General features: G+C 38.6%; 2 protein-coding genes across 4 annotated transcripts in view; one reads left to right on the plus strand and one right to left on the minus strand.

Annotated features, from left to right (window-relative positions):
* Positions 1–434: 434 nt before the first annotated feature.
* RPS24 (ribosomal protein S24) lies at positions 435–6,423 on the minus strand. Of its 2 annotated transcripts, XM_065842943.2 has the most exons (7): positions 6,335–6,423; positions 5,564–5,629; positions 5,010–5,219; positions 4,467–4,577; positions 3,589–3,606; positions 1,436–1,471; positions 435–633 (listed from the first exon to the last, which is right to left on the minus strand). In XM_065842943.2, the coding sequence occupies exons 1-5, from the start codon at positions 6,335–6,337 to the stop codon at positions 3,601–3,603; spliced, it is 396 nt and encodes a 131-aa protein (XP_065699015.1). In that variant the 5' UTR covers positions 6,338–6,423; the 3' UTR covers positions 435–633; positions 1,436–1,471; positions 3,589–3,600. The 2 variants fall into 2 exon arrangements, with proteins under 2 accessions (XP_065699015.1, XP_065699016.1); XM_065842944.2 differs by lacking the exon at positions 3,589–3,606 and having other exon boundaries at positions 6,335–6,421.
* Positions 6,424–6,721: 298 nt separating this feature from the next.
* The window catches only part of POLR3A (RNA polymerase III subunit A), a 34,975-nt gene continuing 16,230 nt past the window's right edge, over positions 6,722–25,466 (plus strand). Inside the window, exons 1-20 of one of the 2 annotated variants that reach the window (XM_065842942.2) lie at positions 6,722–6,866; positions 7,311–7,446; positions 7,929–8,066; positions 8,616–8,787; positions 10,097–10,251; positions 10,468–10,707; positions 11,658–11,820; positions 12,017–12,153; positions 12,702–12,805; positions 13,505–13,646; positions 14,185–14,325; positions 15,522–15,591; positions 16,286–16,413; positions 17,976–18,114; positions 20,042–20,206; positions 20,503–20,675; positions 21,903–22,014; positions 22,628–22,746; positions 24,156–24,293; positions 24,838–25,008. In XM_065842942.2, coding sequence (XP_065699014.1) covers positions 6,823–6,866; positions 7,311–7,446; positions 7,929–8,066; positions 8,616–8,787; positions 10,097–10,251; positions 10,468–10,707; positions 11,658–11,820; positions 12,017–12,153; positions 12,702–12,805; positions 13,505–13,646; positions 14,185–14,325; positions 15,522–15,591; positions 16,286–16,413; positions 17,976–18,114; positions 20,042–20,206; positions 20,503–20,675; positions 21,903–22,014; positions 22,628–22,746; positions 24,156–24,293; positions 24,838–25,008 — 2,787 coding nt within the window. In that variant the 5' untranslated portion in view covers positions 6,722–6,822. The remainder of the gene's footprint in view (positions 6,867–7,310; positions 7,447–7,928; positions 8,067–8,615; positions 8,788–10,096; positions 10,252–10,467; positions 10,708–11,657; positions 11,821–12,016; positions 12,154–12,701; positions 12,806–13,504; positions 13,647–14,184; positions 14,326–15,521; positions 15,592–16,285; positions 16,414–17,975; positions 18,115–20,041; positions 20,207–20,502; positions 20,676–21,902; positions 22,015–22,627; positions 22,747–24,155; positions 24,294–24,837; positions 25,009–25,466) is intronic. The other variant, XM_065842941.2, reaches the window with a different exon arrangement.

Raw genomic sequence — 25,466 nt, forward strand, 5'->3', positions numbered from 1 at the left:
CTACTTGCTCAAATTATGTCTGGTATAGCCTTTTTTTTCAAATTGTTTTCAGACTTGTAGCTAAGCTAAGACAGAAAGAAACAAATGGCCACCAAAAAAAAAAACCCAAAAATCATGCAGCTTATACTTTATATGAAGTAACTCTTAAAGAAATTACTGGAATATTTTTCCTTTGTTGAAGCACTAGAACAATTGTGTGGAAGTAAGCAGCTTTGAGTATATCCGTCTACATGTTGGGTTCTCCCTTCAGCAATATTTTACAGGTCTATATAATCAAACAAGAACATCTCAAAAGGACCTTCCAAACCAGAGTGTGAACACCAGATGACAAAATCATGCCGACCTCCACGACCCAGCGCTGCCTGCTTGGAATTAGGTTATACTACTATCCATGGGAAGCTCTGATTCACTTCAAATTGATACCCAAAACAAGATTTGTTTAATTATGAAAAGATTTTAATACAGTGGAAACAGTGCACCAATCTTGAATGTCACAAACTTTACAAAATGGTAGCTTTCAAATCAAAACTAAAGGGCAAACCAGCATTTTATTGACATAGTTTATTTGATGTTAAAGCCAGATGAGAAGCTTCTTTCCAGAATAATTATTTCTGTACTTCATAGAATAACAATCTGTAAAGGAAAAGATAGATCAGTGCCACATGATTAAGACTTTTTTTTTTTTACTTATACCTTTATAGAGCCTGAAAAACTAATTCCCAAAGAAGTCAGGTGAACCACACTGCCTTTCTTAGAAGAACATAAGGTTCACAATCTCACAATACTGTCATGTGAATAAATAAGAGCCTAGATTACACCATTTCTGTAGAGGCGCTCCACAAGCTACAATTGCTTTACCAGCTTTCTGTTTAAGACATTACACTCACTACACCAGCTCCCAGACAGACTGCTTAAGGTGCTTTAAAATGAGTCATTCACACCATTTGTGATAAACCCAGAGTTTTCTCTGTAACGGTTACTGCCCACAGCACATCCAGCTCACTTCAGGTTTCTGCAGCAAAGACATATAGTCTAAGACTTGTCTAAAGAGTGTCAGGTTTGTTTATAAGGAATTTACTTGAAATAGTATCTCTAAGAAAACAAAATAAATTAGTCCTCGAAACAGAAACCATACTACTTTATTTAACACAATAAAAAACAAGGCGTGCTATCCTTTCCTTAGCATACCTACAAAAGGAAAAATGTAACCCTTGTTTACAAAAAGACAAAATAAGCAATAGTTTTAGCAACAGTAAATCTGAACTGTTATTTCAGTCTTTATACTAGTCAGGTATTTCATGTAAGTGGAAATCACATAAATTAGCAACTCAGTACTAAGCACAACAGTCCTCCTTTGTCTAAACCAATACTAAACCTACTGTCATAACTACAGGCTACTGCATGTCTACCATTACAAAGAATTCTGAAGTCATACCTGTTGTCCATTTTCCATTTGAAGTATGTTCATTTACTGAAAAATAAAAATCATTAATAAGATAAGTTTTATCGAAGTTCTACTTCTGCAGAAGATAGAGCTTTGAGGCTTTTTACTGACACAATATGCTTTTTTCAACTACCACAGGGAAACGTGAAGGAAAATATCAAGAGTTTTTACTGCTATAGAGGCTGAAGACTGCGATTTCACGCACTCTCTCAAACTGAAACAGGACCTAGCAATAGCTGTTTAGAGCTCGATACACAGAATGCAACTGCATATTCAATTAGACCTATAGGCTACAATGGTTTAAAGCCATCCACACTTTTGTTTGATCGATTTTTTTTTAAAAAAAGTTTCTGTTTAGAAGGCTCACCTGTCAAAGACTGTCACAAACTACACAACTAAAGTTGTGACATTAAAAGGTAGAGTGGGGATTTTTTTGCATTTGCTCTGAACACAAACACTGAGTGGCATCCTTAACTACTTGTTGCAAACTTTTATATGACCTCAACTAACAACAGTGCCACAGAATATATTAAATAACACAAACTACTTTAAAATACTTTTCTTGAAACTGCAGTGAAAACAGAATGGGAATTCTGAAGGAGTGAGAATATAAAGGACGCACCAAAGAAAACTTTTAACAGTCAGGCATCAGCACAGTTGATGCCTGACTTAAAAGTTCAAGAAAAACTATTTAAGTATGAGTTGTCATTTCAATAGTTTTCATGACTACGTGGCACGTAACTCTCAGAACAATACAGAACTGCCTGAAGATGTCTCAGAATCAAATGCCTACACTTTTCTGAGGTAAACAAGTTTTCACAGATCATGTAGGTGAACATGATCATAGTCCATGACTCCTATTACAAATTCCATGCTACACTATTATGTTTAAACATGCATTTTTCAAGACAAAGCTTTAAGACAGAAGTGTATTCCACAAGCTTTCTTCTGTGATGCAGCACATAACTCTACCAAGTTTTCCAGAAAGCACAGAAATTCGTGTCTTTAGTTTCAAGTCTAACACAAAGATTAACAAAACTGGTGAACAAGTAAGATCTAACCCATGCATACTTATCAACTAAAAGATAATTTTAAATGACATAAAAAAACCTCTAACCCAAAACAACATTTGCATACTACTGAGATCACATGCTTATCTGACAAGCGCTTGATCCAGAAGTCACATCTGCTATACAATTATATATACCAGCACACAATCCTGGTCTTGATTTCTGAAGTGTTCATATGCTTTACAAGAATTTCTATGAAATGGACAGCTTTAGTAATTCAAGTGACAGTCAGTTAAACATTTTGTGTTAACACTAAAGCTACCCTCAAGTGCAAAATTCTTGAAGGGAAGAAGTTCATTCATACTACTGGTCCCAGTGCAACACTAAATGACTCCCTTGACATTCACAAGAGGGTGTCAGTGTTACTACTATACCAGATACTTATTCATGCTGTTACACAGTAGACAATTGTAGGACTTCATTATTAAAACAGCATTAAAGCAGAAAGGTAAAGGGCTGCAAATCTTGTCTAGAACTTTGCAGTAACACTGGCTTCCTTCCATCCAACGATAACAAGACCTTCACTTACACAGGAAGCAAAGAATTTAATTTCATGAAGCAATCGCTATCGTTTGTGTCTCAGCTTGGAATACTACAGTGCAATAGTGAGATACAGTTTAATGCTGACAACTGTGTCATTTCCAACCACTGTCTCAAATGCACAAAGCTGTGATGTGACTTAGCTTTCATAAAGACACACAACTACTTTCACACAAAGGTCAAGTTACACATGCAATCACACTGTACTACTTTGATTTGGAATGGGGGGGGAGGGGCACAGTTTGAACCAATGCCTCAAATCAATAGCATTGAGTTTCTTTCTTCTCATTCAGGATTCCTTAGTTTAACGATGTTTCACTACTTCCAAAAGTCTCGTTTGTTTTTAGCCAAACTTCATTTTTAAGTTGCACAGAATAACGTTCATTCTGTACTTATTTGAACCTCTACAGGACAGAAGCAAATTTAAAACAAACATGCACGCATGCAAGGCAGTATAGTGCTTTAACTAAAAACATAGACATCTCTTTCAGTGATGTATAACTCAGTCACCACATCCATGCTTATTTTCAGTACCTGCTAGATACTTCATTTCTGATGGAGAATTCCAAGAGAGTAGAAAAAAGCAGAAGTGAAGATTACTAAAGTTCACAATGTCAGAGCACGTTAGCAGCTACAAAACTAAGTATCAAAACCCATTGTCCTATCTTCCCTCAAAAGAACCTACTTAACTATACAGTTTACTCAGTATTTTTCAGAGAACAAAAAGCTGCTACGGAAGATGTCTTCACATGTGGGCTATTCCTCCGTTTTGGTGGTTTTTTTTTTGTTTAAGGATAGAGGAACTCTGTCTCCCCCCAAGCTGCACATATGACAAACTTGTATGAAGTTCCAGCCCCATCACAGGAAGCTCCCACCAGGAGAAAAGACCCCACTATCTTGGGAATCCGTCACTTAAGCCCAGGATAAAGCTGGCATTCTACCTTATTTCTATTTACACACTGTCCTCGCTGCCTACACCACCATACATCCTGAACAAAAATCTCCTCTATAAATAACATCACAAATAACAGTAACTTGGTGGAGTAAGCATTAGATATTAAGGTAGTCTGAGTAACAAGTGTTAAAAATATCTAATTTGTACATCGCGAGGCTAAGTTATGAAATTAGAACAATACTGTTAGGTTTATGAAAGTTTAGTTCAAGTGACATGTAAGAAACAATCATGTAAGAAGCATTGTTTCACATCATGTCAGCTAAGCTTGCAGCAGTGAGGAGCAAAACAAAGCTACTGAGCTGCTAAAAAGCTATACAACACCACACAGATTACCTTCTGATATCCAGTAGAACAGGTGAAAGAAATGGAAGAAAAACAATGTTATTCTGTTGAAGAGTTTCTAATCACACTTAAAAGGTAACACAGTCACTTTAGCTTACAGATATTCTCATCCTACCTTTTTGCCAGCACCAACATTCGCCTTGGCTGTGCCCCTGACTTTCTTCATTCTGTTTTTACGCTCCTTTCGCTGCTTCCTGGAAGTCTTCTTCTTTTCATACAAGCCATGCTATTAAAGAACAGTTAAAGTCCCATTTAGTTTCAGACAGCAACTTCTAAATTTTTTACTGTTTCTAGAGTCTTCAAATACTTTTTGAATTTGAAGTGTTAGGTAGTGGGACAAGTTCACTACTTAATAAATGACTGAACACAAAATGTAAACACTAAAGTAGCATACGTAACAGTCTCATCTCTTATGCTTCTTCAAGACCTTTGGTATTGGTTAGTTATCTATTACTGCTAAATGGCACTGCTAGCATCAATTTTGCCTTTGCAATTCCCGTATAATGAAACATAAAAATCTTTCCCTATTTTGCCAATGCATAAACTAGCCAGTACTATTCTAAGGCTTTTTACATAAGCTTTCATACACGTAAATCATGAACCACTAAATACTTCAGATCTATCCTAATTGTTTTCCAGTTCCCAGAACACAACATACCCTGGCGAGCCTGTGCTTTGGTTCATTTTTCTTTGCATAGTCCAGAGAATCGTAGATCATGCCAAAACCTGTTGTCTTGCCACCACCAAAATGAGTTCTGAAGCCAAAGACGAAAATGACATCAGGGGTTGTCTTGTACATTTTTGCCAGCTTTTCCCTGATTTCTGTTTTGGGGACTGTGGCCTTCCCAGGATGAAGAACATCAATTACCTAAAAAGGAATTTTGTACAAGTTATATAAAAACAAGAGAAAGTCAATATCCAGTACAATAGCCAGGTGCTACAGACCTACCATGAGCCCAACACTTAAGCTAACCCATCTCAGCAGGAGAAAGCATTATTAGTTTGATTCCAAAGTTTCCACCTTCAAAAAGAGAAAATAGCTCACTAGCTCACCATCAGGATTCACCTTCAGCATTCACCAACACATTTGAACTAACGAGCTTTTACAAGAACTCCTCCAGAGATTTTAAGGGCACTTATAACAGCTGAAAAACACTTGGAGCCCAGAGCCAACAGACAAATAATTAAAGACAATCTTCTGTGTTCTTTTACCATCTGCTTGCGCTGAAGCAGCCTGTTTGTCATGAACTTCCTGGTTCTGATGGTCACTGTGTCATTCTGCAAGAGAAAACAGAAAACAAAATAAGAGCTACACATGCAATCCAAACTTAATAAATATATAAATAATGCACAGTACAGCAACGCTCAGTAATCGCTAACTGGTCCTAAGCTACAGAAAATACCTCTCAAAGTACAATTAAAAACTGACAGACATCCCCAGATGCCAAACACAGCAACACAAGCACTGTACTGCTCTGAAAAGCTAAGGCAGCTTTTAATGAAACAGATGGAGCATCCCAAGTACTACAACAGAAGTTTCCTTAACAAACCTTTACGTTACAGTTTCCTTAATACTGGAGCTTCCTTAGGAAACCTACACGTTACTGCTTCTTTAAAGCATCCAAGCAAGAGCCGCACAGACGAGCATAACCTACAGCACCCCACTAACGCCTTCAGAGAAGAAGTGCGATGTGGCAGCTCCTGTCCAGGCCTAGGGCCTCTCTTGCTGACCAACAGCGGAGCGACAAGGCAGAGCAGGCATCGCACCCCGGAGCTCGCCGCAAACAACCGGTACCGCGGCACCGGGCCAGGCCGCAGGAGCCCCGGCTGCCGGCGGGAGGACAGGCCCGCTCAGCCCCAGCCATAACCGCACAGGCCGCTGCGGGTGGAGCGGCGGGGCCGGCCCGGGCGGCGCGCGGCCCCGCGGGGGCAGGATGGCGGCGGCGCGGGGCCGATTGTCGCGCAGCAGCACCCGGCACTCACCATGGTGGCGGCGACAGCCTCAGCAGCGAGGGAGCAAAGGAAGAAGGTCCTCCCCGCAGCCAATCATAAAGCGGCGCAGGGGTCCTTGCGCCGGGGAGGAGCCGCGCTCAGGGGTGTCCAGCCAAGAGCCGGACGCGGAAGAGGCGACAAGAGGTGGCTTCTGTGTGCCTGTTGAGTAGAATGGGGCAGCAGGCTCTGTTAGGGTCGGTGGGGCTGCGAGCGCGGCGAACTCCGCGCAAGCAGGCTCAGCCCCCGGCCGGGCGGCGGCATGACTGTCGGCAGGGACACGGGTCCGCCGGCATCTTTCGTGGGGCTGCCCGGGAGACCGCTCTCGGAGGACTCCAGCCGTGCCCCAGCAAGGGGCGCTGCAGGCAGAGCCCGCTCTGCGCCGCCGCCGCTCCGCACAGCCAGGAGGGCGGGCTCTGTGCCGCCGCGTGCAGGCCTGCCGGGCGCTCGGGACCGGTGCTGGTCCCGGTCCCGCCGCCGCCATGGTGAAGGAGCAGTTCCGCGAGACGGATGTGGCCAAGAAAATGTGAGTGGGGCGGCTGGGGGGACGCCCTGTGCGGCGGGAGGGTCCCGGGCTGCCGCTTCGTTCCCCGGGGCTGCGCGGCGCCCCGCGCTGAGGGTCCCACGGTGCGCTCTGTGGAGGCGGCCGGGCAGCGGTTCAGCTGGCAGGGAGCGCAGCGCGGCGGGCGGTCCGGCTTTGGCCGCCCTGCAGGGCCGGGCTCAGGCCGCTGGCGGGGCTGTGCCGCTGGGCTGGCCCGGGAGCGTCGGTAGGTCCCCCGCTGTGACCAGCTCACTGCAAAGCCGCGCTGCTTGTTGTAGTTACCCTGAAAGAGCCCACTGCGGATATAGTGTGAATCAATTTGGCCTCCTCTCTATTGCCTTTAAATACATGTGTGTGGGCATGTCTGTAGTTATACGTATTTCTGCAAATACACGTGTGCATACCTACGTGTGAAACTCCCCTTCCTAGAAGCCACATCTGTTTTGGCATGAAATCTCCAGAAGAGATGCGTCAGCAAGCTCACATCCAAGTGGTCAGCAAGAACTTGTATAGTCAGGACAACCACCATGCTCCGCTGCAGTATGGAGTGCTGGACCATCGCATGGTGAGAACCATTTTCTTTTTTCAAACTGTTTTTGTAGAATTATTTGAAGTGGCTGAAAGTAAGTTGGGATGACTGAAATGTACTGCTCATCCAAAACATGTGTGGGTATGTCTCTGCTTGAATTGCATAGACTGTCAGTTGCAATGACAGCTGCTTTCTTCATGCACTGTATGGTTCGGAAAGTGTTCTTTTGAGGCAGGAGATCTGTTCTTTCTGCCTAGTTGTTGGGAGACCCAGACATCGACAAAATACCATATTGCAGATTAGCAGGCTGCAGATCCATTGCAAAAGCTGAGTGAATTAGTGTCACTGGTATCAGTGGGGTCTGTGTGAAAGACGTTTCTCTTAAGGAGTGTGTGTGATGCTACTGACTAGCTTCTGATGCTGGGTCTGTTGTCAGCATAGCTAACTTGCTTAAGAACTGTTAGTTGCCTATAACTAAAACTTCTTTTTTCTGTGTATGTATTCTCCTCATCCCAAAGGGAACCAGTGAAAAAGACCGTCCGTGTGAAACCTGTGGGAAAAATCTGGCTGATTGTTTAGGACATTATGGGTACATTGACTTAGAACTGCCCTGTTTTCATGTTGGATACTTCAAAGCTGTGATAGGCATCCTACAGGTAAACACAGTTATGGTTTGTCATCAGTTTCTAATCTAGAAAAAAGAAATTATCTGAAAAGAGGATGCTTGAAAGAGTAATTGGGAAGGCTTGGTTGTGTTATACATTTCATCTTTATCTATCTTATACTTTGTAGAAGAAATGTATTTAAATACCTTAGTGACGTAAATACATCCACTTTATTGTATAAAATCTCACACTAAGTAATTTAATCCATTATTTTTCTGTAGTAGTTTGAATTAAATGTATGCAGTATAACTTGCCTTTTAGGACATCCTGGTAAATCAAAGCTCTGTTTGCTTTGTACCTGGATTTTTAAGATCCTACAGAGCTTAGGTAAGGATTTGCCTCATTGACTGTATCACTGACTGTGTTTTTTTAATGTACTTTTTTTTTTGTATATTAGAATATATTAATTGGTCTTTTAACCAAGACCATTGTATTTAATTTAAAAAATAGTGCTCTGTTGAAGAACTTAAAGTTATAATAGATGTTACAACTCTGGATGTGTCTGTTAAACAACTGTTTTTATATACATTTACATTTAAGATGATCTGCAAATCCTGTTGCCGTATCATGCTGTCGGTGGAAGAAAAAAAGCAATTTTTGGATTACCTGAAGCGACCTGGCCTTACATATCTTCAGAAGAGAGGGTTAAAGAAGAAAGTGTCTGAAAAGTGCCGGAAGAAAAACACTTGTCCTTATTGCGGTGCCTTTAATGGTGAGTGTTTGCATTAGGAGTTAGTGGGAGTTGTCTGCTGTGATTGTTTTTATCTCGGTGTCTCTGGTAGGCATCAAACTCTCGAATATCCCTGTTCGTTCCACAGCTAATGGATATACTCTCTGGCCTTTATTAAGAATCTGGTAATTTCATTCTTAATGCCAAGCATGTGCTTTCTCACCTCTCATTTATGTGGATAGAGACATTGTCCTACTTGTTTGTTTTGTTTCATGCGCTATCTCTTCATGGCAGTAACCAATATTTGATACTCAAACAGTGGAAAAAAATCCCCACAACTGTTTAGTGTGTTTTTGGAAACATTGGGAGCTATTGTCAGTGATCAGTACCTTAATATAGAAGCATTTGTAGATTTGAATTTTGATTAAACTTCATTTTTCATCATTGTATTAAATTATCTTTCATAATGCTAGATGTGTTTATTATCTTCTAAGAGGGTATGTTCTGGAGTTTGGCAGTATTTGAGCTGTGATGATCTTGAGTTACATGGGAGTTTGTTTTTCAGGGAAGAGTATCTTAATAAGATTTCAAATTTGTTTTTCAAAATACATTTTTTTCTTTGTGTACTCTGATCAAGTGGTACTGCTGTTAAAGAACTTTCCGTGTTACAGTCATAGTGCGTAGTTAATTCATAACTCAAAATTTTACATGAAAATTTCATGAATTTTTGGGTTGTAATGATCAACAGCCTGAATAAATAGAGAGCTGTTTCACTGTAAGTGCCACATATACATGTGGGGGCCACAAACAGTAGGCATTTACAAAATTAAGTAGTAGGTCAGCATACCTCACTAAAACCAGAGTTTGGAAAGCACTTGGACTAATCTGTGGAAGTTTTATGAATACTGTTACCTGCATGATGTGAAAATGTTTTTCAGATGCTTTTTACAATTCATTTCTAAAATTACTTGAGAAGATAGTGGAATGAGATGTAAATGGCACATCCTGGTCTTGTTTTTAGTATGTGAACTTAAAAAAAATCTCTGCTGTGATGGAGGGGAAGTGGAATTAAAGTGGGGGCTCAACCACCTGCTTTCAGCTTCAGAAGCTTCATTGTGACCTGGGCACACAAAGGAGGGGACATCACCTGAGTGTCTTCTGTGTTCGGAGAATTTAGGAAACTGGTTAATAAAGCTGACAAAGTTTTATTTTATTTTTGTGTTCACTGAAGGTTTAACTAGTTTTGGAACTGTAGCTCACTCATTTTAAGGCTTCTATTTGGTTGTTGTTTTTTCGTTTGTTTCATGTTGGTTTTGTTTGTTTTAAAAAGAACACATTTATTTGCTTGCAGGAACTGTGAAGAAGTGTGGTTTGTTGAAAATAATACATGAAAAATACAAGACTAATAAGAAAGTGGTAGATCCAGTGGTATCTACTTTTCTCCAGTCCTTTGAAACTGCCATAGAACATAACAAAGAAGTAGAACCCTTACTAGGAAGAGCTCAGGTGAATTTAATTATGACTTTTTTCTTTTTTTTTTTTTTTTTGTGTGTGTTTGTTTGTTTGTTTTAAATAAAACTCCTTAAAGGTTTTCAATGTAGCAGCTTAAGCCTTGTGGTGATCCAAAAGGGGGGAGGTGTCGATACTGTTTTTCCCTTTCTCCAATGGATTTTTTTTTTGTTTGTTTTGTTTGTTTTTCCCTTTCTCCAATGGATTTTGTAGGAAAACTTAAATCCTTTAGTAGTATTGAACCTCTTCAAAAGAATCCCAGCAGAAGATATCCCTCTGCTCCTGATGAACCCAGAAGCAGGGAAACCTTCGGATTTGATCCTCACGCGACTCTTAGTGCCTCCGCTGTGTATCAGACCCTCTGTGGTGAGTGACTTGAAGTCTGGCACAAATGAGGATGACTTAACGATGAAGCTGACAGAGATAATTTTCCTCAATGATGTAATAAAAAAGGTGAGTCATCCTTCAAGCTCTTAAAGACTGTTACCTTTGAAAAAAATTGTTTAGAATTGAATAGAGTGAGTGGTTTTACTTTGTCTTACTGCTTACAGTCTAGCAAGCAGTCTGTACTGTACTGCTGTGTCGTTTGGGATTTACTGAAAGAAATAGAGAAACTTTCTTCAAATGGAGCTGCCTGACTGGCTGCTTGCAGTGGTGGATCATGGGACATGTTTTTTCATTTGAGTTCTGGTCTGTAAACTCTTCTCTCTTTCTCTCTCTTTTTTTTTTTTCTCTTATGACTGTACCACTTTTTGAATGGTCACTTAAAATTAAAACATTACACCTTTGGGTTGTTTTTTGGTTTTTGTGTGTTTTTTTTTTTTTCCAAGTAGACTTTCATCTTTTTTTACTACATCTTAGTCCTTTCTTTATTCCACCATCTGTTCTTAAGAAATCAGATTTCAGTTAGCATGGTTATTAAATTGAGACTAGAAGTAAATTTGTCAATTTATTATTTGTTCAGAAGAACAGTTGTACCAAACTAATACACTTCAGGCTTTTCAAAACCGTTCTTTCATCAGGAAAACAAAAGAAGTGAGCCCTAGCTCTCCCATGATTTAAGAACTGTTAATTACTGGTGATTTTCTTGTTTGTGAAGTTACATTAGTGTAACGTCAGTGGCTTGGGAAAAATGAAATTTAAACAAATGCGTATTTTTGTGAGCATCTGTCCAAAGCCTGTGGTAGTCAAAAGAATTTTTTTTTCTGGCTTCTGTGGTGAATGGCCTTATGCTGTAACATGCATTCTGTTATAACGTTATCCCACCTTTTCCATTCCAATGTATGAAGATTTTTTTAACGTTATTTTCAAAAGAAGAGGTGCACTCATATCAGAAAAATTATTTGCTAGTTAAACATATGTTGTTAGATTTATTTTCTGAACTGGATGACTATTTTGTTTAGCATAGGATATCAGGAGCCAAAACACAGATGATAATGGAGGATTGGGACTTTCTTCAACTGCAGTGTGCCCTGTACATTAACAGTGAGCTCTCAGGAATTCCTCTCAACATGGCACCTAAAAAATGGACCAGAGGTTTTGTCCAGAGACTTAAGGGAAAACAAGGTTTGTCTAGAAAGTTGTTTTAATTATTGATTTTTAATTAAGCCACAAATATTTGCTATTCCAAAGCACCTCTCAGCTACTATTGTGTTGTGCTTCAGTGATGTACCTTGAAAGATTTTCTAACGTGCTGTCTTAACAAATAATATTTTGAAAACAACTTTTATATGAGAGAGTTTTCACTTGTTTATTTTGTTAGGTCGGTTTAGAGGCAATCTGTCTGGCAAGCGAGTGGATTTCTCTGGCAGAACAGTCATTTCACCTGATCCTAACTTAAGAATAGATGAAGTAGCAGTGCCGATTCACGTTGCTAAAATACTAACTTTTCCTGAAAAGGTAAGTAGTGTAGAACGAAAACTTTTTCTATGCTTGCTTTTTTTTTTTTTTTCTACCAGACATCAGTGTTGTCCTTCTTTGTAGCTTTACTATAAGGAAGTGAATATATTGCTTTGTGTTGGAAATGTCATTCAGTGACACTTTGCCAATTCATTGCTGCTGATGAATGAAGGTTGTCCTGTCAAATATATGCAAGTACTGTGAAGGCATGTGGTGTAAGGAGTGACAGATCAGGAGAGAAGACTTTTCCTTTTTGGAACTCATACATAGCTCCATATATTGGTCCATCTGTCTGAGAAGTAGTTGAGTATTTTTATTTCTGAATTTACTTCCCAGATTTTTTAATTTAGCTTCACTCATATTTTCTGCTCTATGATTGCCTTACATTTTCCTTCTCTGTTCCCTCCTGCCTCTTCCCTTCAGCAGCTGGAGGCTGTGAGGGTAATTGCGAGTTGAGCCTAAAATTTGAAAATGCAAAAGCCAGGAGTAAAAACAAGAGGTCCTGAAATGTGTTTCATTTGTTTCTGATTGAAGTCTTTATGCAACAGGTGAACAAAGCAAATATTAATTTCATGAGGAAACTTGTCCGTAATGGTCCTGATGTGCATCCTGGAGCCAACTTCATACAGCAAAGGCACACACAGATGAAACGGTATCATTCTTACCTATAATGATTCACCTTGTGTCTCTCCCCATCAACTTGTTCTTGCTGCTATGTGAAAACAGTTATACCTACAGGGATTAAAATTTGGTTTTAGAATCTTTCATAAAAGGGAGTAACAACAAAAAATTGTTATCTCCTCAGGTTTAGTGTGCGATTTCTTTTTGGATAACCTGTTGGATTTAAACTTAAGTGGACATAAATGATGGTGAACTGCAATTAGATTTTTTTTTTTTTTTAATGCTTGAGTCTCTCTTGTTTGGAATAGAGGCTGTAGTACAGAGATAAATGAAAACAAGCAATTTTGGGCATGTTGTTGTGCTGGCTGTTTTCATGAGAGAGCTAAGATGTGGTCAGTTCATGGGTAGGAAGAAGTGATGGTATATGAGTGAAACTCCCTGATACAATTGAAGCAAATTCTTTCTTATAAGTGGCTTTTTTTCTCACTTAGTTTGCTAGTAACTGTAGCTTTGTTAGCTAATGTCACAAATAGCTTCATTATTTAAAACAGCAGCAGGGCTGATGTTTAACAATGCAATCCACAACAGTTTTGTCTTCTAGTTATTGGAATACAAAGAATCCAATGTTCAATGGAAGAACTTGCATTATAAACGTAAAATTTATTTTCAGTTGTCTTTACATCTTTCTGACTTTACTTCTTCTGGCTCCCTTGTTATGTGTGACTATAAGGTTTTTGAAATACGGAAACCGAGAAAAGATGGCCCAGGAGCTGAAGTTCGGTGATATTGTGGAGCGGCACCTTATAGATGGTGACATAGTTCTCTTCAATCGACAACCCTCTCTTCATAAGCTGAGCATCATGGCTCACATTGTAAGTGCACACGCATCCTAACACACAGGTAGCGCACCCTTGAATATTAGGTGATTTACCTTCTCTGGTGTTCGTCTCTTGCACACACAAAAATAAACAGCTTTTTCTGAAACACTGTGTGGGGTCGAGCATGAATATGGTGCAGTTGTGCTTTTGCGTGCAGATTGATGCGTAACTGGGCAGCATGCTGTCTGAACGAGTCTGTTAATAGCCGTAATTCACCTCGGTATCTGTTCTTGCGTAAGCATTTAGTTTTTTAGAGTTGATGTGATCTCTAAAAAGCATGCTGTTTTCTGCACTTTGTATAAATAATTAATAATAGAAGTTACTAGCTACCTTTGTATAATGTAACTTGAATATGATTTCTGTCAGTTCCTGGTTGAGTTAAATTCTATAATCAGAAATTTTGCCTCATGTCTGTAATAAAAAGAGAGGATGAAGCCTACAAGGAAGCACCACTCAGGCATGGCGTTTCATCTTTTCGCATGCTTGACTGCAAGTGCATCAGTTTTGTGTTTTTTTTTTTTTTTTTTTCCAGGCTAGAGTAAAACCTCATAGGACATTCAGATTTAATGAATGTGTCTGTACACCATACAATGCAGACTTCGATGGAGATGAGATGAACCTTCACCTTCCTCAGACAGAAGAAGCAAAAGCAGAAGCACTTGTTTTAATGGGGGTATGTAGATAATATTGGGGTTAGGATTTTGGTAGTGACAGATGGGCTGAGTCCTGTATTTCTTAACTTGCATGTGAAATCTGAAATCCTGTCGAGGTTCCTGGTTATGGATAATGTGTAACTGTGAAGCTGCGCAAAAGCTCTGCAAAAGGGAATTTAGAATAAATTAGGAGTGTTGTGCAATGGTAGCCTAGTAGACCTATATTTAGCGTCTGTGGAAAACTCAGTGGTTTTAAATAAGTAGATGTCACTAGTATGTTTCTGCCTGACTTAGTGATTGCTACCAACATAGGGTGTCTCTGTTACCAAACATTGCTTTCTGGTCTGACAGCCCAGCAGCTGCAGGCAGTCAGACCAACTGGAAATGAGACAGCAATAGTGTGTGTGTACAGGAGACGGGAGGCTCTTAGGGCAGGGGAAAAAAGGGAGAAGGGAGAGTAGATAAAGAGGGATCTGATGGTTGTAGGCATTGATCTGTGGTGTGAAAGTAGAGTCAGTAGGAACAATCTGAGGATTTTCCAGTACGTTTCTCCTTTAGGGTGACTGAATGCCACCACTACTTCAGACATACCAACACAACTGTTTGCTGCAGCGTGTGTTGGCTTGCTGAACTGATTTGGGAGCTTAAAGCCCCCGCTAAAGCGTGTGATTCGGGTTTGTTTTGGCCTGTGAAGAGTTCAGGTGAAACTGTGCTGCATAGAGGGGGAGATGAACTGGAGCAGTAGTCTGAGTAGGACATAAGAAAATGGGGCTAGTGGAAGTGACTGGCTTGGTTATTGAGTATCAGTGGGGACCACACAACTTGCAGTATTTCACTAGCGCCCTGTAATGAGCATAACTTCTTTTGTTCCTCCTCAGGCGCTCAAAGCTAGCTTGTCTTCCCTTCCCTGTCGTATTCGAACAGTAACCTACCAAAACCTACCAAAAGTTGATTGCAACTTCTGCTTTGGAAACAAAATGTGTAATTTCCAGTAACTATTCTCAAGTTATTCCTTAACTGTCAATAGATTTGCATGGACCATAGTTAACTGAAACTTCCAGTTGATTTTTTTACCTTTTGAAGGAAGCTGTATTTTGATTTAGAATAAGCTTTTACCATTTTCTGCTAAAATAACTGCCAGAAATGGTAAGTTTCCTTCTGGATAACAGAATATCAGTGTCTTCAAATGCATTTTTTTTTTGGTTTTGCCACACAGACTAAAGCAAACTTGGTAACACCAAGAAATGGAGAACCTCTCATCGCTGCTATTCAGGATTTCCTCACAGGTGTGTATATAAGCTGATTTTAGAGCTATGTGATTTAACAGTTGTTCCTTCAGAATCACTTCTGTCTTTTCCAGAGTTTTTCTGTATTACTTAAAATTTTCTCCTTTCACAAGCCAAAGTGACATTATGAAGATAAGGCCACTGTTAGTCTGAAATACAGTGATGTGCTCAGAATCTCTTCTGATACTGTCTGCCTTTGAAGGTCCAATTATTATTACTTTTGCATACGTTCTGCAGTGTTTCTCCAACAGAGAAAATGAATGTTTGGGATTTTTGTACACATTAGGTAGACGACGTAAACTGCTTATAATGATGGTAGAGAAGTTGAATTAATTAGTCAAAAATTAGTTTTAACCTACAGTAAGTACCTACAAGTTTCCTTAATTTTTTTGAAAATGAATATAAGGAAGAAAGTTCTAGCAAAATTATAACAAGGCCTTATTTTTATCTCTGGGATGGAGTCTGAAAGAGAGAATAGATTATAGAAATGCACTGGTTTTAATTTTTAGGAATTTGAGTATGGAGCAATTAAACATCTGGAAAAGATTTACAACTGAAGTTGTCCAAACTGTCATAATTTTGCATAGTAAGTAGGTAACTAATATTATAATTAAGTCACTAATACTGAATATGCAATAGATTTTAAATTTAATCTCATTTTAGTCTGTCAAATTAATCATTTTTTACATTCTAGGTGCCTATCTTCTTACATTAAAAGATACCTTTTTTGATCGAGCCAAAGCCTGTCAAATTATAGCTTCTATCCTGGTTGGCAAGGATGAAAAGATTAAAGTTCGTCTTCCGCCTCCAGCAATTCTGAAGGTGTGTCAAACTATTTTTTTAACATTACTAAGACTTTCTCCGTTGTGTGTTCCTGCCCCATAGTGATGTTCTCAGCAGAGACAGTTCTTGTTTTCTCTGGCGTTAGTTTTGTATGAGATTTTTTATTTGCAAAATGTGAAGTGCAAGGATCAGATTTCAGAGTCAAAGCTACGCAGGACTTGTTTGAGGGTTTCTGATGTTGAACAGAGTCGAGCTTGCGTGGTGCAGTGCAGATGCAGGGCTGCTTCAGGGTTCAAACACAGCCTTGTGACTGTCCTGCTGCTGTGAGACAGACTACATCTGTCTGTCTACATTGTTCTTAGTAACCTCACTGTTACCGGCTGTGCAGAATAATATGGGCTAAGTGGAGAAACCGTGTTATTCCTTGGGTGCCCTCAAGTAATGTCGTGAAATGCTCAACAGTTCCAGGTTTTGGTATCCCAAATGTAGGAGATGTTAAACCTGGGAAATAGTGTGCTTTAGTTGTTAACCTGGCAATGTGTTAAAGATTAAAGAGGGTGAGTGATATGTGATTTTGTTTGTTTGTTTGTTTTTGTTACATCATGAACACAAAGTATTTATTATGAAGGGCAGAGTACTTGTGTATTTGTCACAAACTTTGAAGAGAGCTATAGTATCATTTATTAGACTAGGGTCTGTTAAGCCTTCATTCACACACGTTGAAGTGTGTCTGTATTTCATCAACTTTGTATTTGAGGCAAACTGTTTGTTTGGAGATAGTTTGGTACATTTTAGAATTTGTTAAATACTAAGTATTAGTGTATACATTTTTATACCCTTTATTTAGTTTTAGGATAATAAGTGTAATGTTAGGGAAATTCAGAAAGTGAAATTGAAATACCAATAAATAGTGACTGACTCATAGATTGTTTGGGTTGGAAGGGACCTTCAAAGGTCATCCAGGCCAACTCCCCTGCATAAAAATCATATAATATAAAGCAAGGTCAGAGCAATTGTGGGCAGCATGTAAAATGAATTTTAGAAACTTATATGAAGTTGTGCTAATAGCCAAGAGCAGTGATTCTCTGACTGCTTCTGTCACTCCAAATGAATAATTTCAGTACTGGCTGTGACAGTTCCATTTAACTACAGCTGAGACAAGGACATAATTATATGAATCTTTAACCTCCTAAAATTTAAACCAAAGGCACTACATAAAGAAGGAATTACAAATGTTGCAACCCCTTTGGGAAAGAAAATGACAGCAGCAGAATCTCTCTTTTTTTTTTTTTGTTTTGTTTTTCTTCTGTGATCAGAAAGGGAAACATGACAGTAAGAGGAAGCAGTAGATAATGTTTCTCTAAATGCATGCACATACCATTATGTAAAGGATAACCATTCAGCAGTCTGTGTTTTTATATCTATAAAAGTGCATAATAATTCCCTATTCAAAGGAATGCTGCTATGTACTTCCACAAGTGTAGTTCAGTATAGAAAGGTTTTGTACAGGATACAATTTTACAATTAAATTCTTGCTTGCTGTTTTACTGTAGTTGTATCAAACTCTGTAATCCTAATTCTTGTCCTTTTGTTTCTCTAAGCCTGTAACACTCTGGACAGGAAAACAAGTCTTCAGCCTCATTCTGAAACCCAGTGATGATTGTCCTGTAAAAGCCAATCTACGAACCAAGGGCAAACAGTATTGTGGCAAAGGGGAAGACCTGTGTTACAATGATTCTTGTGAGTGACTCTTCCAAAGTCATTGTCTTTTGGAAGTCTGCAAAGACATTATAGCTATTGTTTAGTTGAGTTTGCTGCTATTGAGCTTGCTGTATTTCATGTAAATATTCTTGGAATGAAAAATAAGTAGTTTTTCTAAAAAGTTGAAGTCATGCTGAACACCAAAGGTATTTTCTTGTAATAAAATTTCTTTTCTATGATGCTAGACTTGTTGTGAGACTAACATATTTGAAGGTGAGAGAGATAATAGCAAAGAAGCTTAGGAAGTGGTTGTGCAGAGGGCAAATGGAAAAACTGAATATCTGAAGTGGGGTAGTGATACAGGGATTAGAAGTCAAACAGCAAGGAATTAGGATAAGTAGGGAAGATAAGAATCCCTAGGATATCAAACCATCTGTATCTTTTCAGTTAGGGAAGTCAGAGTGGCAGGCGGAATGCAGCGCATCAGGGTTAAAGAGGCTACAGGAGATGACCAAGGCTTTGCTTGTTATTATTAATTTAACATTCTGGTAACAGATGGAAAAGAACTTGAGCAGGCAGGATTAGGTTGGCTCCTAGTTGCTCAGAAGTACGAGTTGAGGAACCACTGATTTATGTAATTCTGTCATATAATGTTGATGTGAGAAACAATTTTACCAATTTACAGTTTACCACTCTACACCAGACTTAGCGGTTTCTTTAGAAAATAGGACCAGTGTGTGGTTGACAAGTTGGTTATAACCATGGTGGCACAGTTTCCTTCAGTTTCTAGGGAATGTTGGGTGAGGGCAACAGTTCAGACTGTTTTTCACACCAGAAATCCTGTTCACATTCTCGTGAGTGTCAGCTTTGCTCTGTAGTCTTTTTATTTTAGGAAGTATGGGAAGAATTTCCATTTTCTGAGTTTGATGGTGGCAGATGATGCAGAAAGCTTCTGGCTGTCATTGGGGGCTCTCTTTAGTTCTCTGAAAAAACTTCAGTTCTGAAGCAGTATGAATTCTTTTCAGACAGTTCACTGCAAATTCTTCAGTCTCAAGAAGTCCTGGTATCATATTTTGATTGTATACAATAAGTGTCAGAGCAGTGACTTCTGGTTTGAGAACATGACTCCCTAAATTCACATTGTAAATACTGAGCATAGCGTACAGCGTGCAAACATCTATAATGTTCTGCAGAAAATGATTTGAATTTGGATCCATCTACATATGCCAGTTCTTCTTTGAAAGATGCATGATGAAGTTGAGGATGAACATATATTGTTCTGCTCTCATAGAAAACATGTCTGAAGTTGATGTACATAAGGTATTTTTTTAACCACTTAAAGTTTGTAGCTTGTAAGGAAGATTTAGTGCCTGAAATGGAAGGCTTCTGATGAAACAAAAGGAAGAAGTGTGGCAGAGGCAATGTGTACAGGCCCACAGGCAGGATGGATGTCGCTATGATATGCTTGTAATTAAAGAAACATCCGAGTCCAGTGTCTTTTAAATTTAAGCTGTGCCTCCAGTGGACCAAATGTCAGAATCTTTGAGTAAGAGAGCTGTAACTTCACTTCTGAAATTGTTGCTCTGCTTTGTAAGTAAATAACTTTGGTTTACTATGCGTGATTGAGGACTTTATTTCTGGACAGTTAAGAGTGATTGAAGACTTTATTCTGATTAATGAAGTGAAGTTTATATTTTTAACAAAAAGGATTATTCACAGTACTTCTCACAAGTCTTAAATTGGATACAGATGTTTTTCTAGGGAGGAAGGGAAATAAATTGGTATGGTTAGATTGTAGGCTGTTCCACCTACATACTTACTCACGCATATGTACAGATACATTAAATGTATGATTTTGGGTTTTGTTCTTTTCATGAACCATTTGAAAATCTACTCCATAATTTATCACTGGAGCTTAGGTAGTGTTTTACAAAAACAATGAATTATTATTTCTTTTTAATTCTAGATGTCACAATTCAAAACAGTGAGTTAATGAGTGGCAGCATGGACAAAGGAACTTTAGGTTCGGGATCCAAGAACAACATCTTCTACATCTTGCTGAGAGACTGGGGACAGGTAGAAGCTGCAGATGCCATGTCACGACTAGCCAGGCTTGCTCCTGTCTATCTTTGTAAGTAATGGGGGAAGTACATTTTCTTGTAAAATAGTATCTTAAAGCCAAAACACAGAACAATCAAGCATGGTTTTTGCTTCAAATATGATGTATTATGTTTAAAAAAATAAGTCAGTTGTGAAGCTGACAGAAACAGTGAAACAAATGATTGTGCTTACGAAATGCTTATGATGGTTGCACGATGACATGATGGAAGGAAAAAAACAAAGTTCCTGATGCTAATATTTCCTGGATTTAACTTCTGTTTTCTCTGTATGAGATTAAGCTATCAATATATATATTTTTTTTAAAAGCTAATCGTGGATTTTCAATTGGAATTGGTGATGTAACCCCTGGGCAGGGACTGCTAAAAGCTAAATATGAGCTCCTGAATGCTGGCTATAAGAAATGTGATGAGTATATTGAAGCTCTGAACACTGGCAAGCTGCAGCAGCAGCCTGGTTGTACTGCAGAAGAGACATTAGAGGTAATTTTTTTTTTCTTTAAATCACAATATATTTAGAGACTTTATGAATGTATTATTGTAAATTCTGAAGTTCAAAGCTGTCTTCTGAAACCTAAAAATATGAGCAAATATGGTCCGGTGGTATGCAACTTTGCCTGAATGTGTCTAGGCTTAACATTTAGGTGCTTGTATGTATCTAAATATATTGACTAAATGCTAAACAACTGAAATCCTCCCTCCCTCCTGGCTGGATGTATTGGGGTGACATATGAGATGATAAAATTATATTGGTCATTGTAACAGGGTTAATTACATTTGTCAATATTTGCTAAGTTAATAAAAAACAGTAACAGCAAAGGACCTAATCCAAGAAGCAAAACATTGCTTCAGTTATAGTTCTGTTTCTATGCAAGTGTTTTCTTGTTCCTTATTAGGCCAAACACTAAGTGGACTTCGGTTATGCTGGGTGTTTTATTTTTTTCTGTAGAAATTTGGGTGAAGAGCAATGAATGTTGTCCAAGAACTTATGGATAGGGACTTAATAAAGTCAGCTGAAGAACACTCTCCATTGTCTTTAATTGCTTTATACGTTTGTTTTCTTGGCTAGTCAATGTCTAGTTTTTACCTGGAAAGACAGAATAAAAGTAAACAAAAAACCACAAACCCAAACCAAACAAAAAACCCACAACCAAACAAAAACCCCCAAACAAACCAACCCCAGCAACAACAACAAAAACAAAAAAAACACCACCAGAAAATCCTGCCCTATGATGAAGTACTGCTACAGTTGCCAGCTTCATAGTGGCTCTCTGGCTGATAGACACCTGTGTATGTCCTATTTTTTTTTTAATGCATTTGTTATGTTTTTAACAATTGGATACATCAGCACTGTACTCTCTGAAAGCAATCTAAAATTTTTTTTTTTTGGTGGTAATTTTTTATGTAGCACAACAAGACTTAGAGTTTAGGTCAATGCTCAGTTTAGCTAAAGCTTGTGCTGTTGACAAAAGATTTTGTCATGTCCCTGACTACCTCTGTCTTACCCCCACAAAGACTTCGTGCAGCAACTGGAAGGTTATGTTAGTTAAAGGTTAAAGTTGTTTGACCCAAAGCAACATCTAGGTTTCTTTCTCTTCATTGTGTGTTGAATTCCCTTTGACTACTGAAGGTATTGCTGGCAACTGGTAGAATACTGTTTGTGTATGGTATTTTTAACCAATGCTGAATCTCCGATATCTTGGATTTCAGGCTTTAATCCTTAAAGAGCTCTCTGTTATCCGAGATCATGCTGGCAGCGCCTGTCTCAGAGAACTGGACAAGAGCAACAGTCCCCTTATCATGGCTCTATGTGGTTCTAAAGGTAGGGATAGCGAAGCTTTGGAATTAGATTGCTTGCTCCATCACTGTTCTCAAAATGGCTTATTCTGTCTTTATAGCTTATTTTATACAGTCAGTTGTGGAAGTATTAAAATCATGTCGTGTAGATTTGAAGTGACTCTCAGTAAGTACAGATTGGGTATAGTAAGTTGAAAAAACATTCTCTTAGTAGTTTAGATGTTCTTAAGACTTGAATTAATTCATCAGTAAAAAGTTTACATTTGCATTTCTGACTTCAAGTATGTATTTTGCATACAAAATCAACTGGAAATGCTATATTAATGTGCTGGGTCAGTCAGGGTGAGGTTCTTTAAAGGACTGTAGTCAAACAGTTGTGGCATGAATGCCTGTGACACAAAGGAAAAAAATTAAAAGGAGTTGTTAGGTATATGGTAGACGAGCTTAGTTGCCAGTCTCTGCATTAATGCTGAAATTACAGGACAAATAACAACTTTTTTTAACTGTTGCACTTCTAAATGCATCTTTGAGGAATTACAAAGCTAAATAATAGATCTTCATAGAAGTGAAGACAGCTTATCAGAGCAGCACTGATATTCTGCATTTGTGAGTGAGATTCTTTTTTTCTTTCTTTTCAGGCTCCTTTATTAATATATCCCAGATGATTGCTTGTGTAGGTCAGCAGGCTATCAGTGGTTCCCGAGTTCCTGATGGATTTGAGAACAGATCCTTGCCTCACTTTGAGAAACATTCTAAGGTAATTCTGTATGTTTACAATAAACTGTAAAGAAAAGTGAAACAAATTGCCTTAAACCATTTTAAGAAGGATGTATGATAGGGTATGTTGTCATGACATGGTGAAAGAAAAGGATCACATATGCTGAATGTAAAATGTTTTGAATGTGATTTGGGAGTGAACAGTAGTGTTGTGAATTGCCATGGGATGTCTAGTTAGCTTGAATGTTTACAGCTAACCCTTGCTTAGGCCTTTCTATTTTAGGTAAATTAGGTCTTATGAAACATTTTTGGTTCTGAGAGTCCTAAAAACAACTTTTTAAAGTTCCTTTCTTGTGTTCACTGGACCAAGACTTACTCCAGGACAACTGCTGGGTGCGTGTTCGTATCTTTAGACAAGTGAAACATAGCAGACTCCAGAATGGTTTATCTGGCTTTGTTTTCTTTTACCACTAGGACAGATAGATTTCATGCGCTACTGTGAATGTTCCATGTCTGGGTTCTGTTCTGCTTGAAGCAATAAGGAGTCCAATGCACTTGTTAATACCATTCAGCGAGATTAGGTTTTTTAAAACTGCTATCTGAAATCTAATGACTGGTAGAGAAGGTTCTAGGTACCGGCTGTCAATCTGGTTAGTGTGTTGGGTAACTCAAGTGTCAGGTAGCCATGACACTTGGATTTGTCACTAAATGTCCAGATATCTGAATTCTCTGATGTAAAATCTTTTATTTTCTGAATAAATTAAAGAAGAAAAAATACATCATGAGTAAGATGAGAAGGAAAAAAGTTAAATCTTAACTATAACTTTTTTACTGATTTAGAAAACACTACCTGTTAAGTAACAGCAGAAAAGTGATCTCCTAAGATGAACCTTTTCGTATGTTTTATATTGTTCTATGTGATCATGGAGGCAGTTTGGTGTTATTTGGCTTAAAGAGATGCCTGCATAAAGTTCATTGGCAAGAACTCTTCTCAGAGGCGAGAGCAAACCATTTGAAATAATTAGTTAGGTACATATATCCAGTCTTATTTTTTCTGGATTCCTTAGTCTTCAGTATGACAAATACTTTTGTTATTCTATTGCAACATGAACATTCTTATTTCAATTTTTGCAACTCTAAGGGAGGCCAAAGTGTTAGAAGTTGGTGCAGTGTTTCCAAGGGATGGCTGGAAGCATGAAAAGCCTTGGAGGAGGAGAAAGAAAGTCTATTAGGTTAGTTTGAAAGAACTAGGAAAGGGTTTTGAAGCCTTTGTTCAGATGTGAAATAGACATTAACTTCAAAGCTAAATGCAGCTGAGACAATTGCTCTGTGTTTGTATATGTTGGCTAGTTATCTGAGAGAATTTAGATGACGTACAACCTGTTTTTCTGTAACATGCATACAAAATATACATTGAATTTTAACTCCATTTTCCGCACTCTTCTCTAGCTCCCAGCAGCAAAAGGCTTTGTTGCTAATAGCTTCTATTCTGGGTTGACTCCCACTGAATTTTTTTTTCATACGATGGCTGGTCGAGAAGGTCTGGTTGATACAGCTGTAAAAACAGCCGAAACTGGATATATGCAGGTAACTGACAGTGGAGTGAGGCTTTTCTCAGCCTTGCAAAAGGAAGATGTTTCATATGTGCATGTTGAGGTGAGGGGTGGGGGAAAAGAGCTTTCATTATATGTGTGTGTGTGTCTGTTTTTAACCTGTGAAATACATGACTGGTTTTAATTCCATAAGCAAAAAGTGGTGTATCCCTTGAGAAATAAACCTGATTGGAAGAATATTAATATTCTGGTAAAAAAAAAAAAGTTTTCCTTGGGCTATTGTATAATAGGTTCTTGCAACTTAGCATTATGTTTCCTATTTGATGTGATTTCTGAACGTGAAAAATTGTGTTGTTGCTTTAAATTTTATTATTGTTGGCTTTAATGTTCTGGAGAATGTAAAGTAAAGCCCTAGGGATAATGTATGACTTAAAATAGGTTTTCATGCCTTCTAATCACTGTGTCAGATTTATTTCCCAAGTCCAGTTTTTATACTTTTCATAGTCCAAATCAATAGCTTTTTTTCTTAAAAAAGATTCCATTTACTTTCCTTGCACCTTTTTTTTCCCCCCCCTCAGAGGCGGCTGGTAAAATCACTCGAAGATCTTTGCTCGCAGTACGATTTGACAGTCAGAAGTTCTACTGGTGACATTATACAGTTTATTTATGGAGGTGATGGCTTGGATCCTGCAGCCATGGAAGGGAAGGATGAACCGCTGGAATTCAAGCGAGTTCTAGACAATATCAGAGTAAGGATTACTGAAGTGTGAAAAGACTGAGAAGCATGTAGGACGAAGTAATAAATTAAGGAGAAAATTGTTTCAGTTGGAGAATGTATTTTTAAATGACCTCTTTGAGTGGTTCTGGTCAGCCTTTCAGCATGTGTATGCTAAGAGTTATAGATATTTTTTACATTGGAACAGAGCACCTAGGACCAAACTCTGTGTGTAAGCTGGGAAAAATAGAATGTTTTTTCTGTGCTTAGACATAGTTCTAGGGCCTAACACCCAACTCGCTAGATAAATTACTACTGGCTTAGTTGGATACTGGATTGGATGAAGTAATTCCTTATTAAATCAAGACGTGTGTTCTTTGTGTTGAATGGCTTCTTCTGTCAGAGGCCTGATGTGGTGTTTAGTAACTCTGGACACACTGTGTTGTCTGAAGAATGGAATACTTGGGTTTTGGGTTTGCTTTGTTGGTTGGT

This window comes from Patagioenas fasciata, chromosome 8, assembly GCF_037038585.1.
Source record: "Patagioenas fasciata isolate bPatFas1 chromosome 8, bPatFas1.hap1, whole genome shotgun sequence".
In the NCBI taxonomy this organism is placed as follows: domain Eukaryota; kingdom Metazoa; phylum Chordata; class Aves; order Columbiformes; family Columbidae; genus Patagioenas; species Patagioenas fasciata.

What these genes read in the sequence shown, in the direction of transcription:
- RPS24 (XM_065842943.2), bottom strand. An exon ending in TGCTTCAGCGCAAGCAGATG is followed by an intron (nt 5,220 to 5,563) that starts GTAAAAGAACAC and finishes ATTCCTTTTTAG; the next exon opens with GTAATTGATGTTCTTCATCC. An exon ending in CAAAGCACAGGCTCGCCAGG is followed by an intron (nt 4,578 to 5,009) that starts GTATGTTGTGTT and finishes GTTCTTTAATAG; the next exon opens with CATGGCTTGTATGAAAAGAA.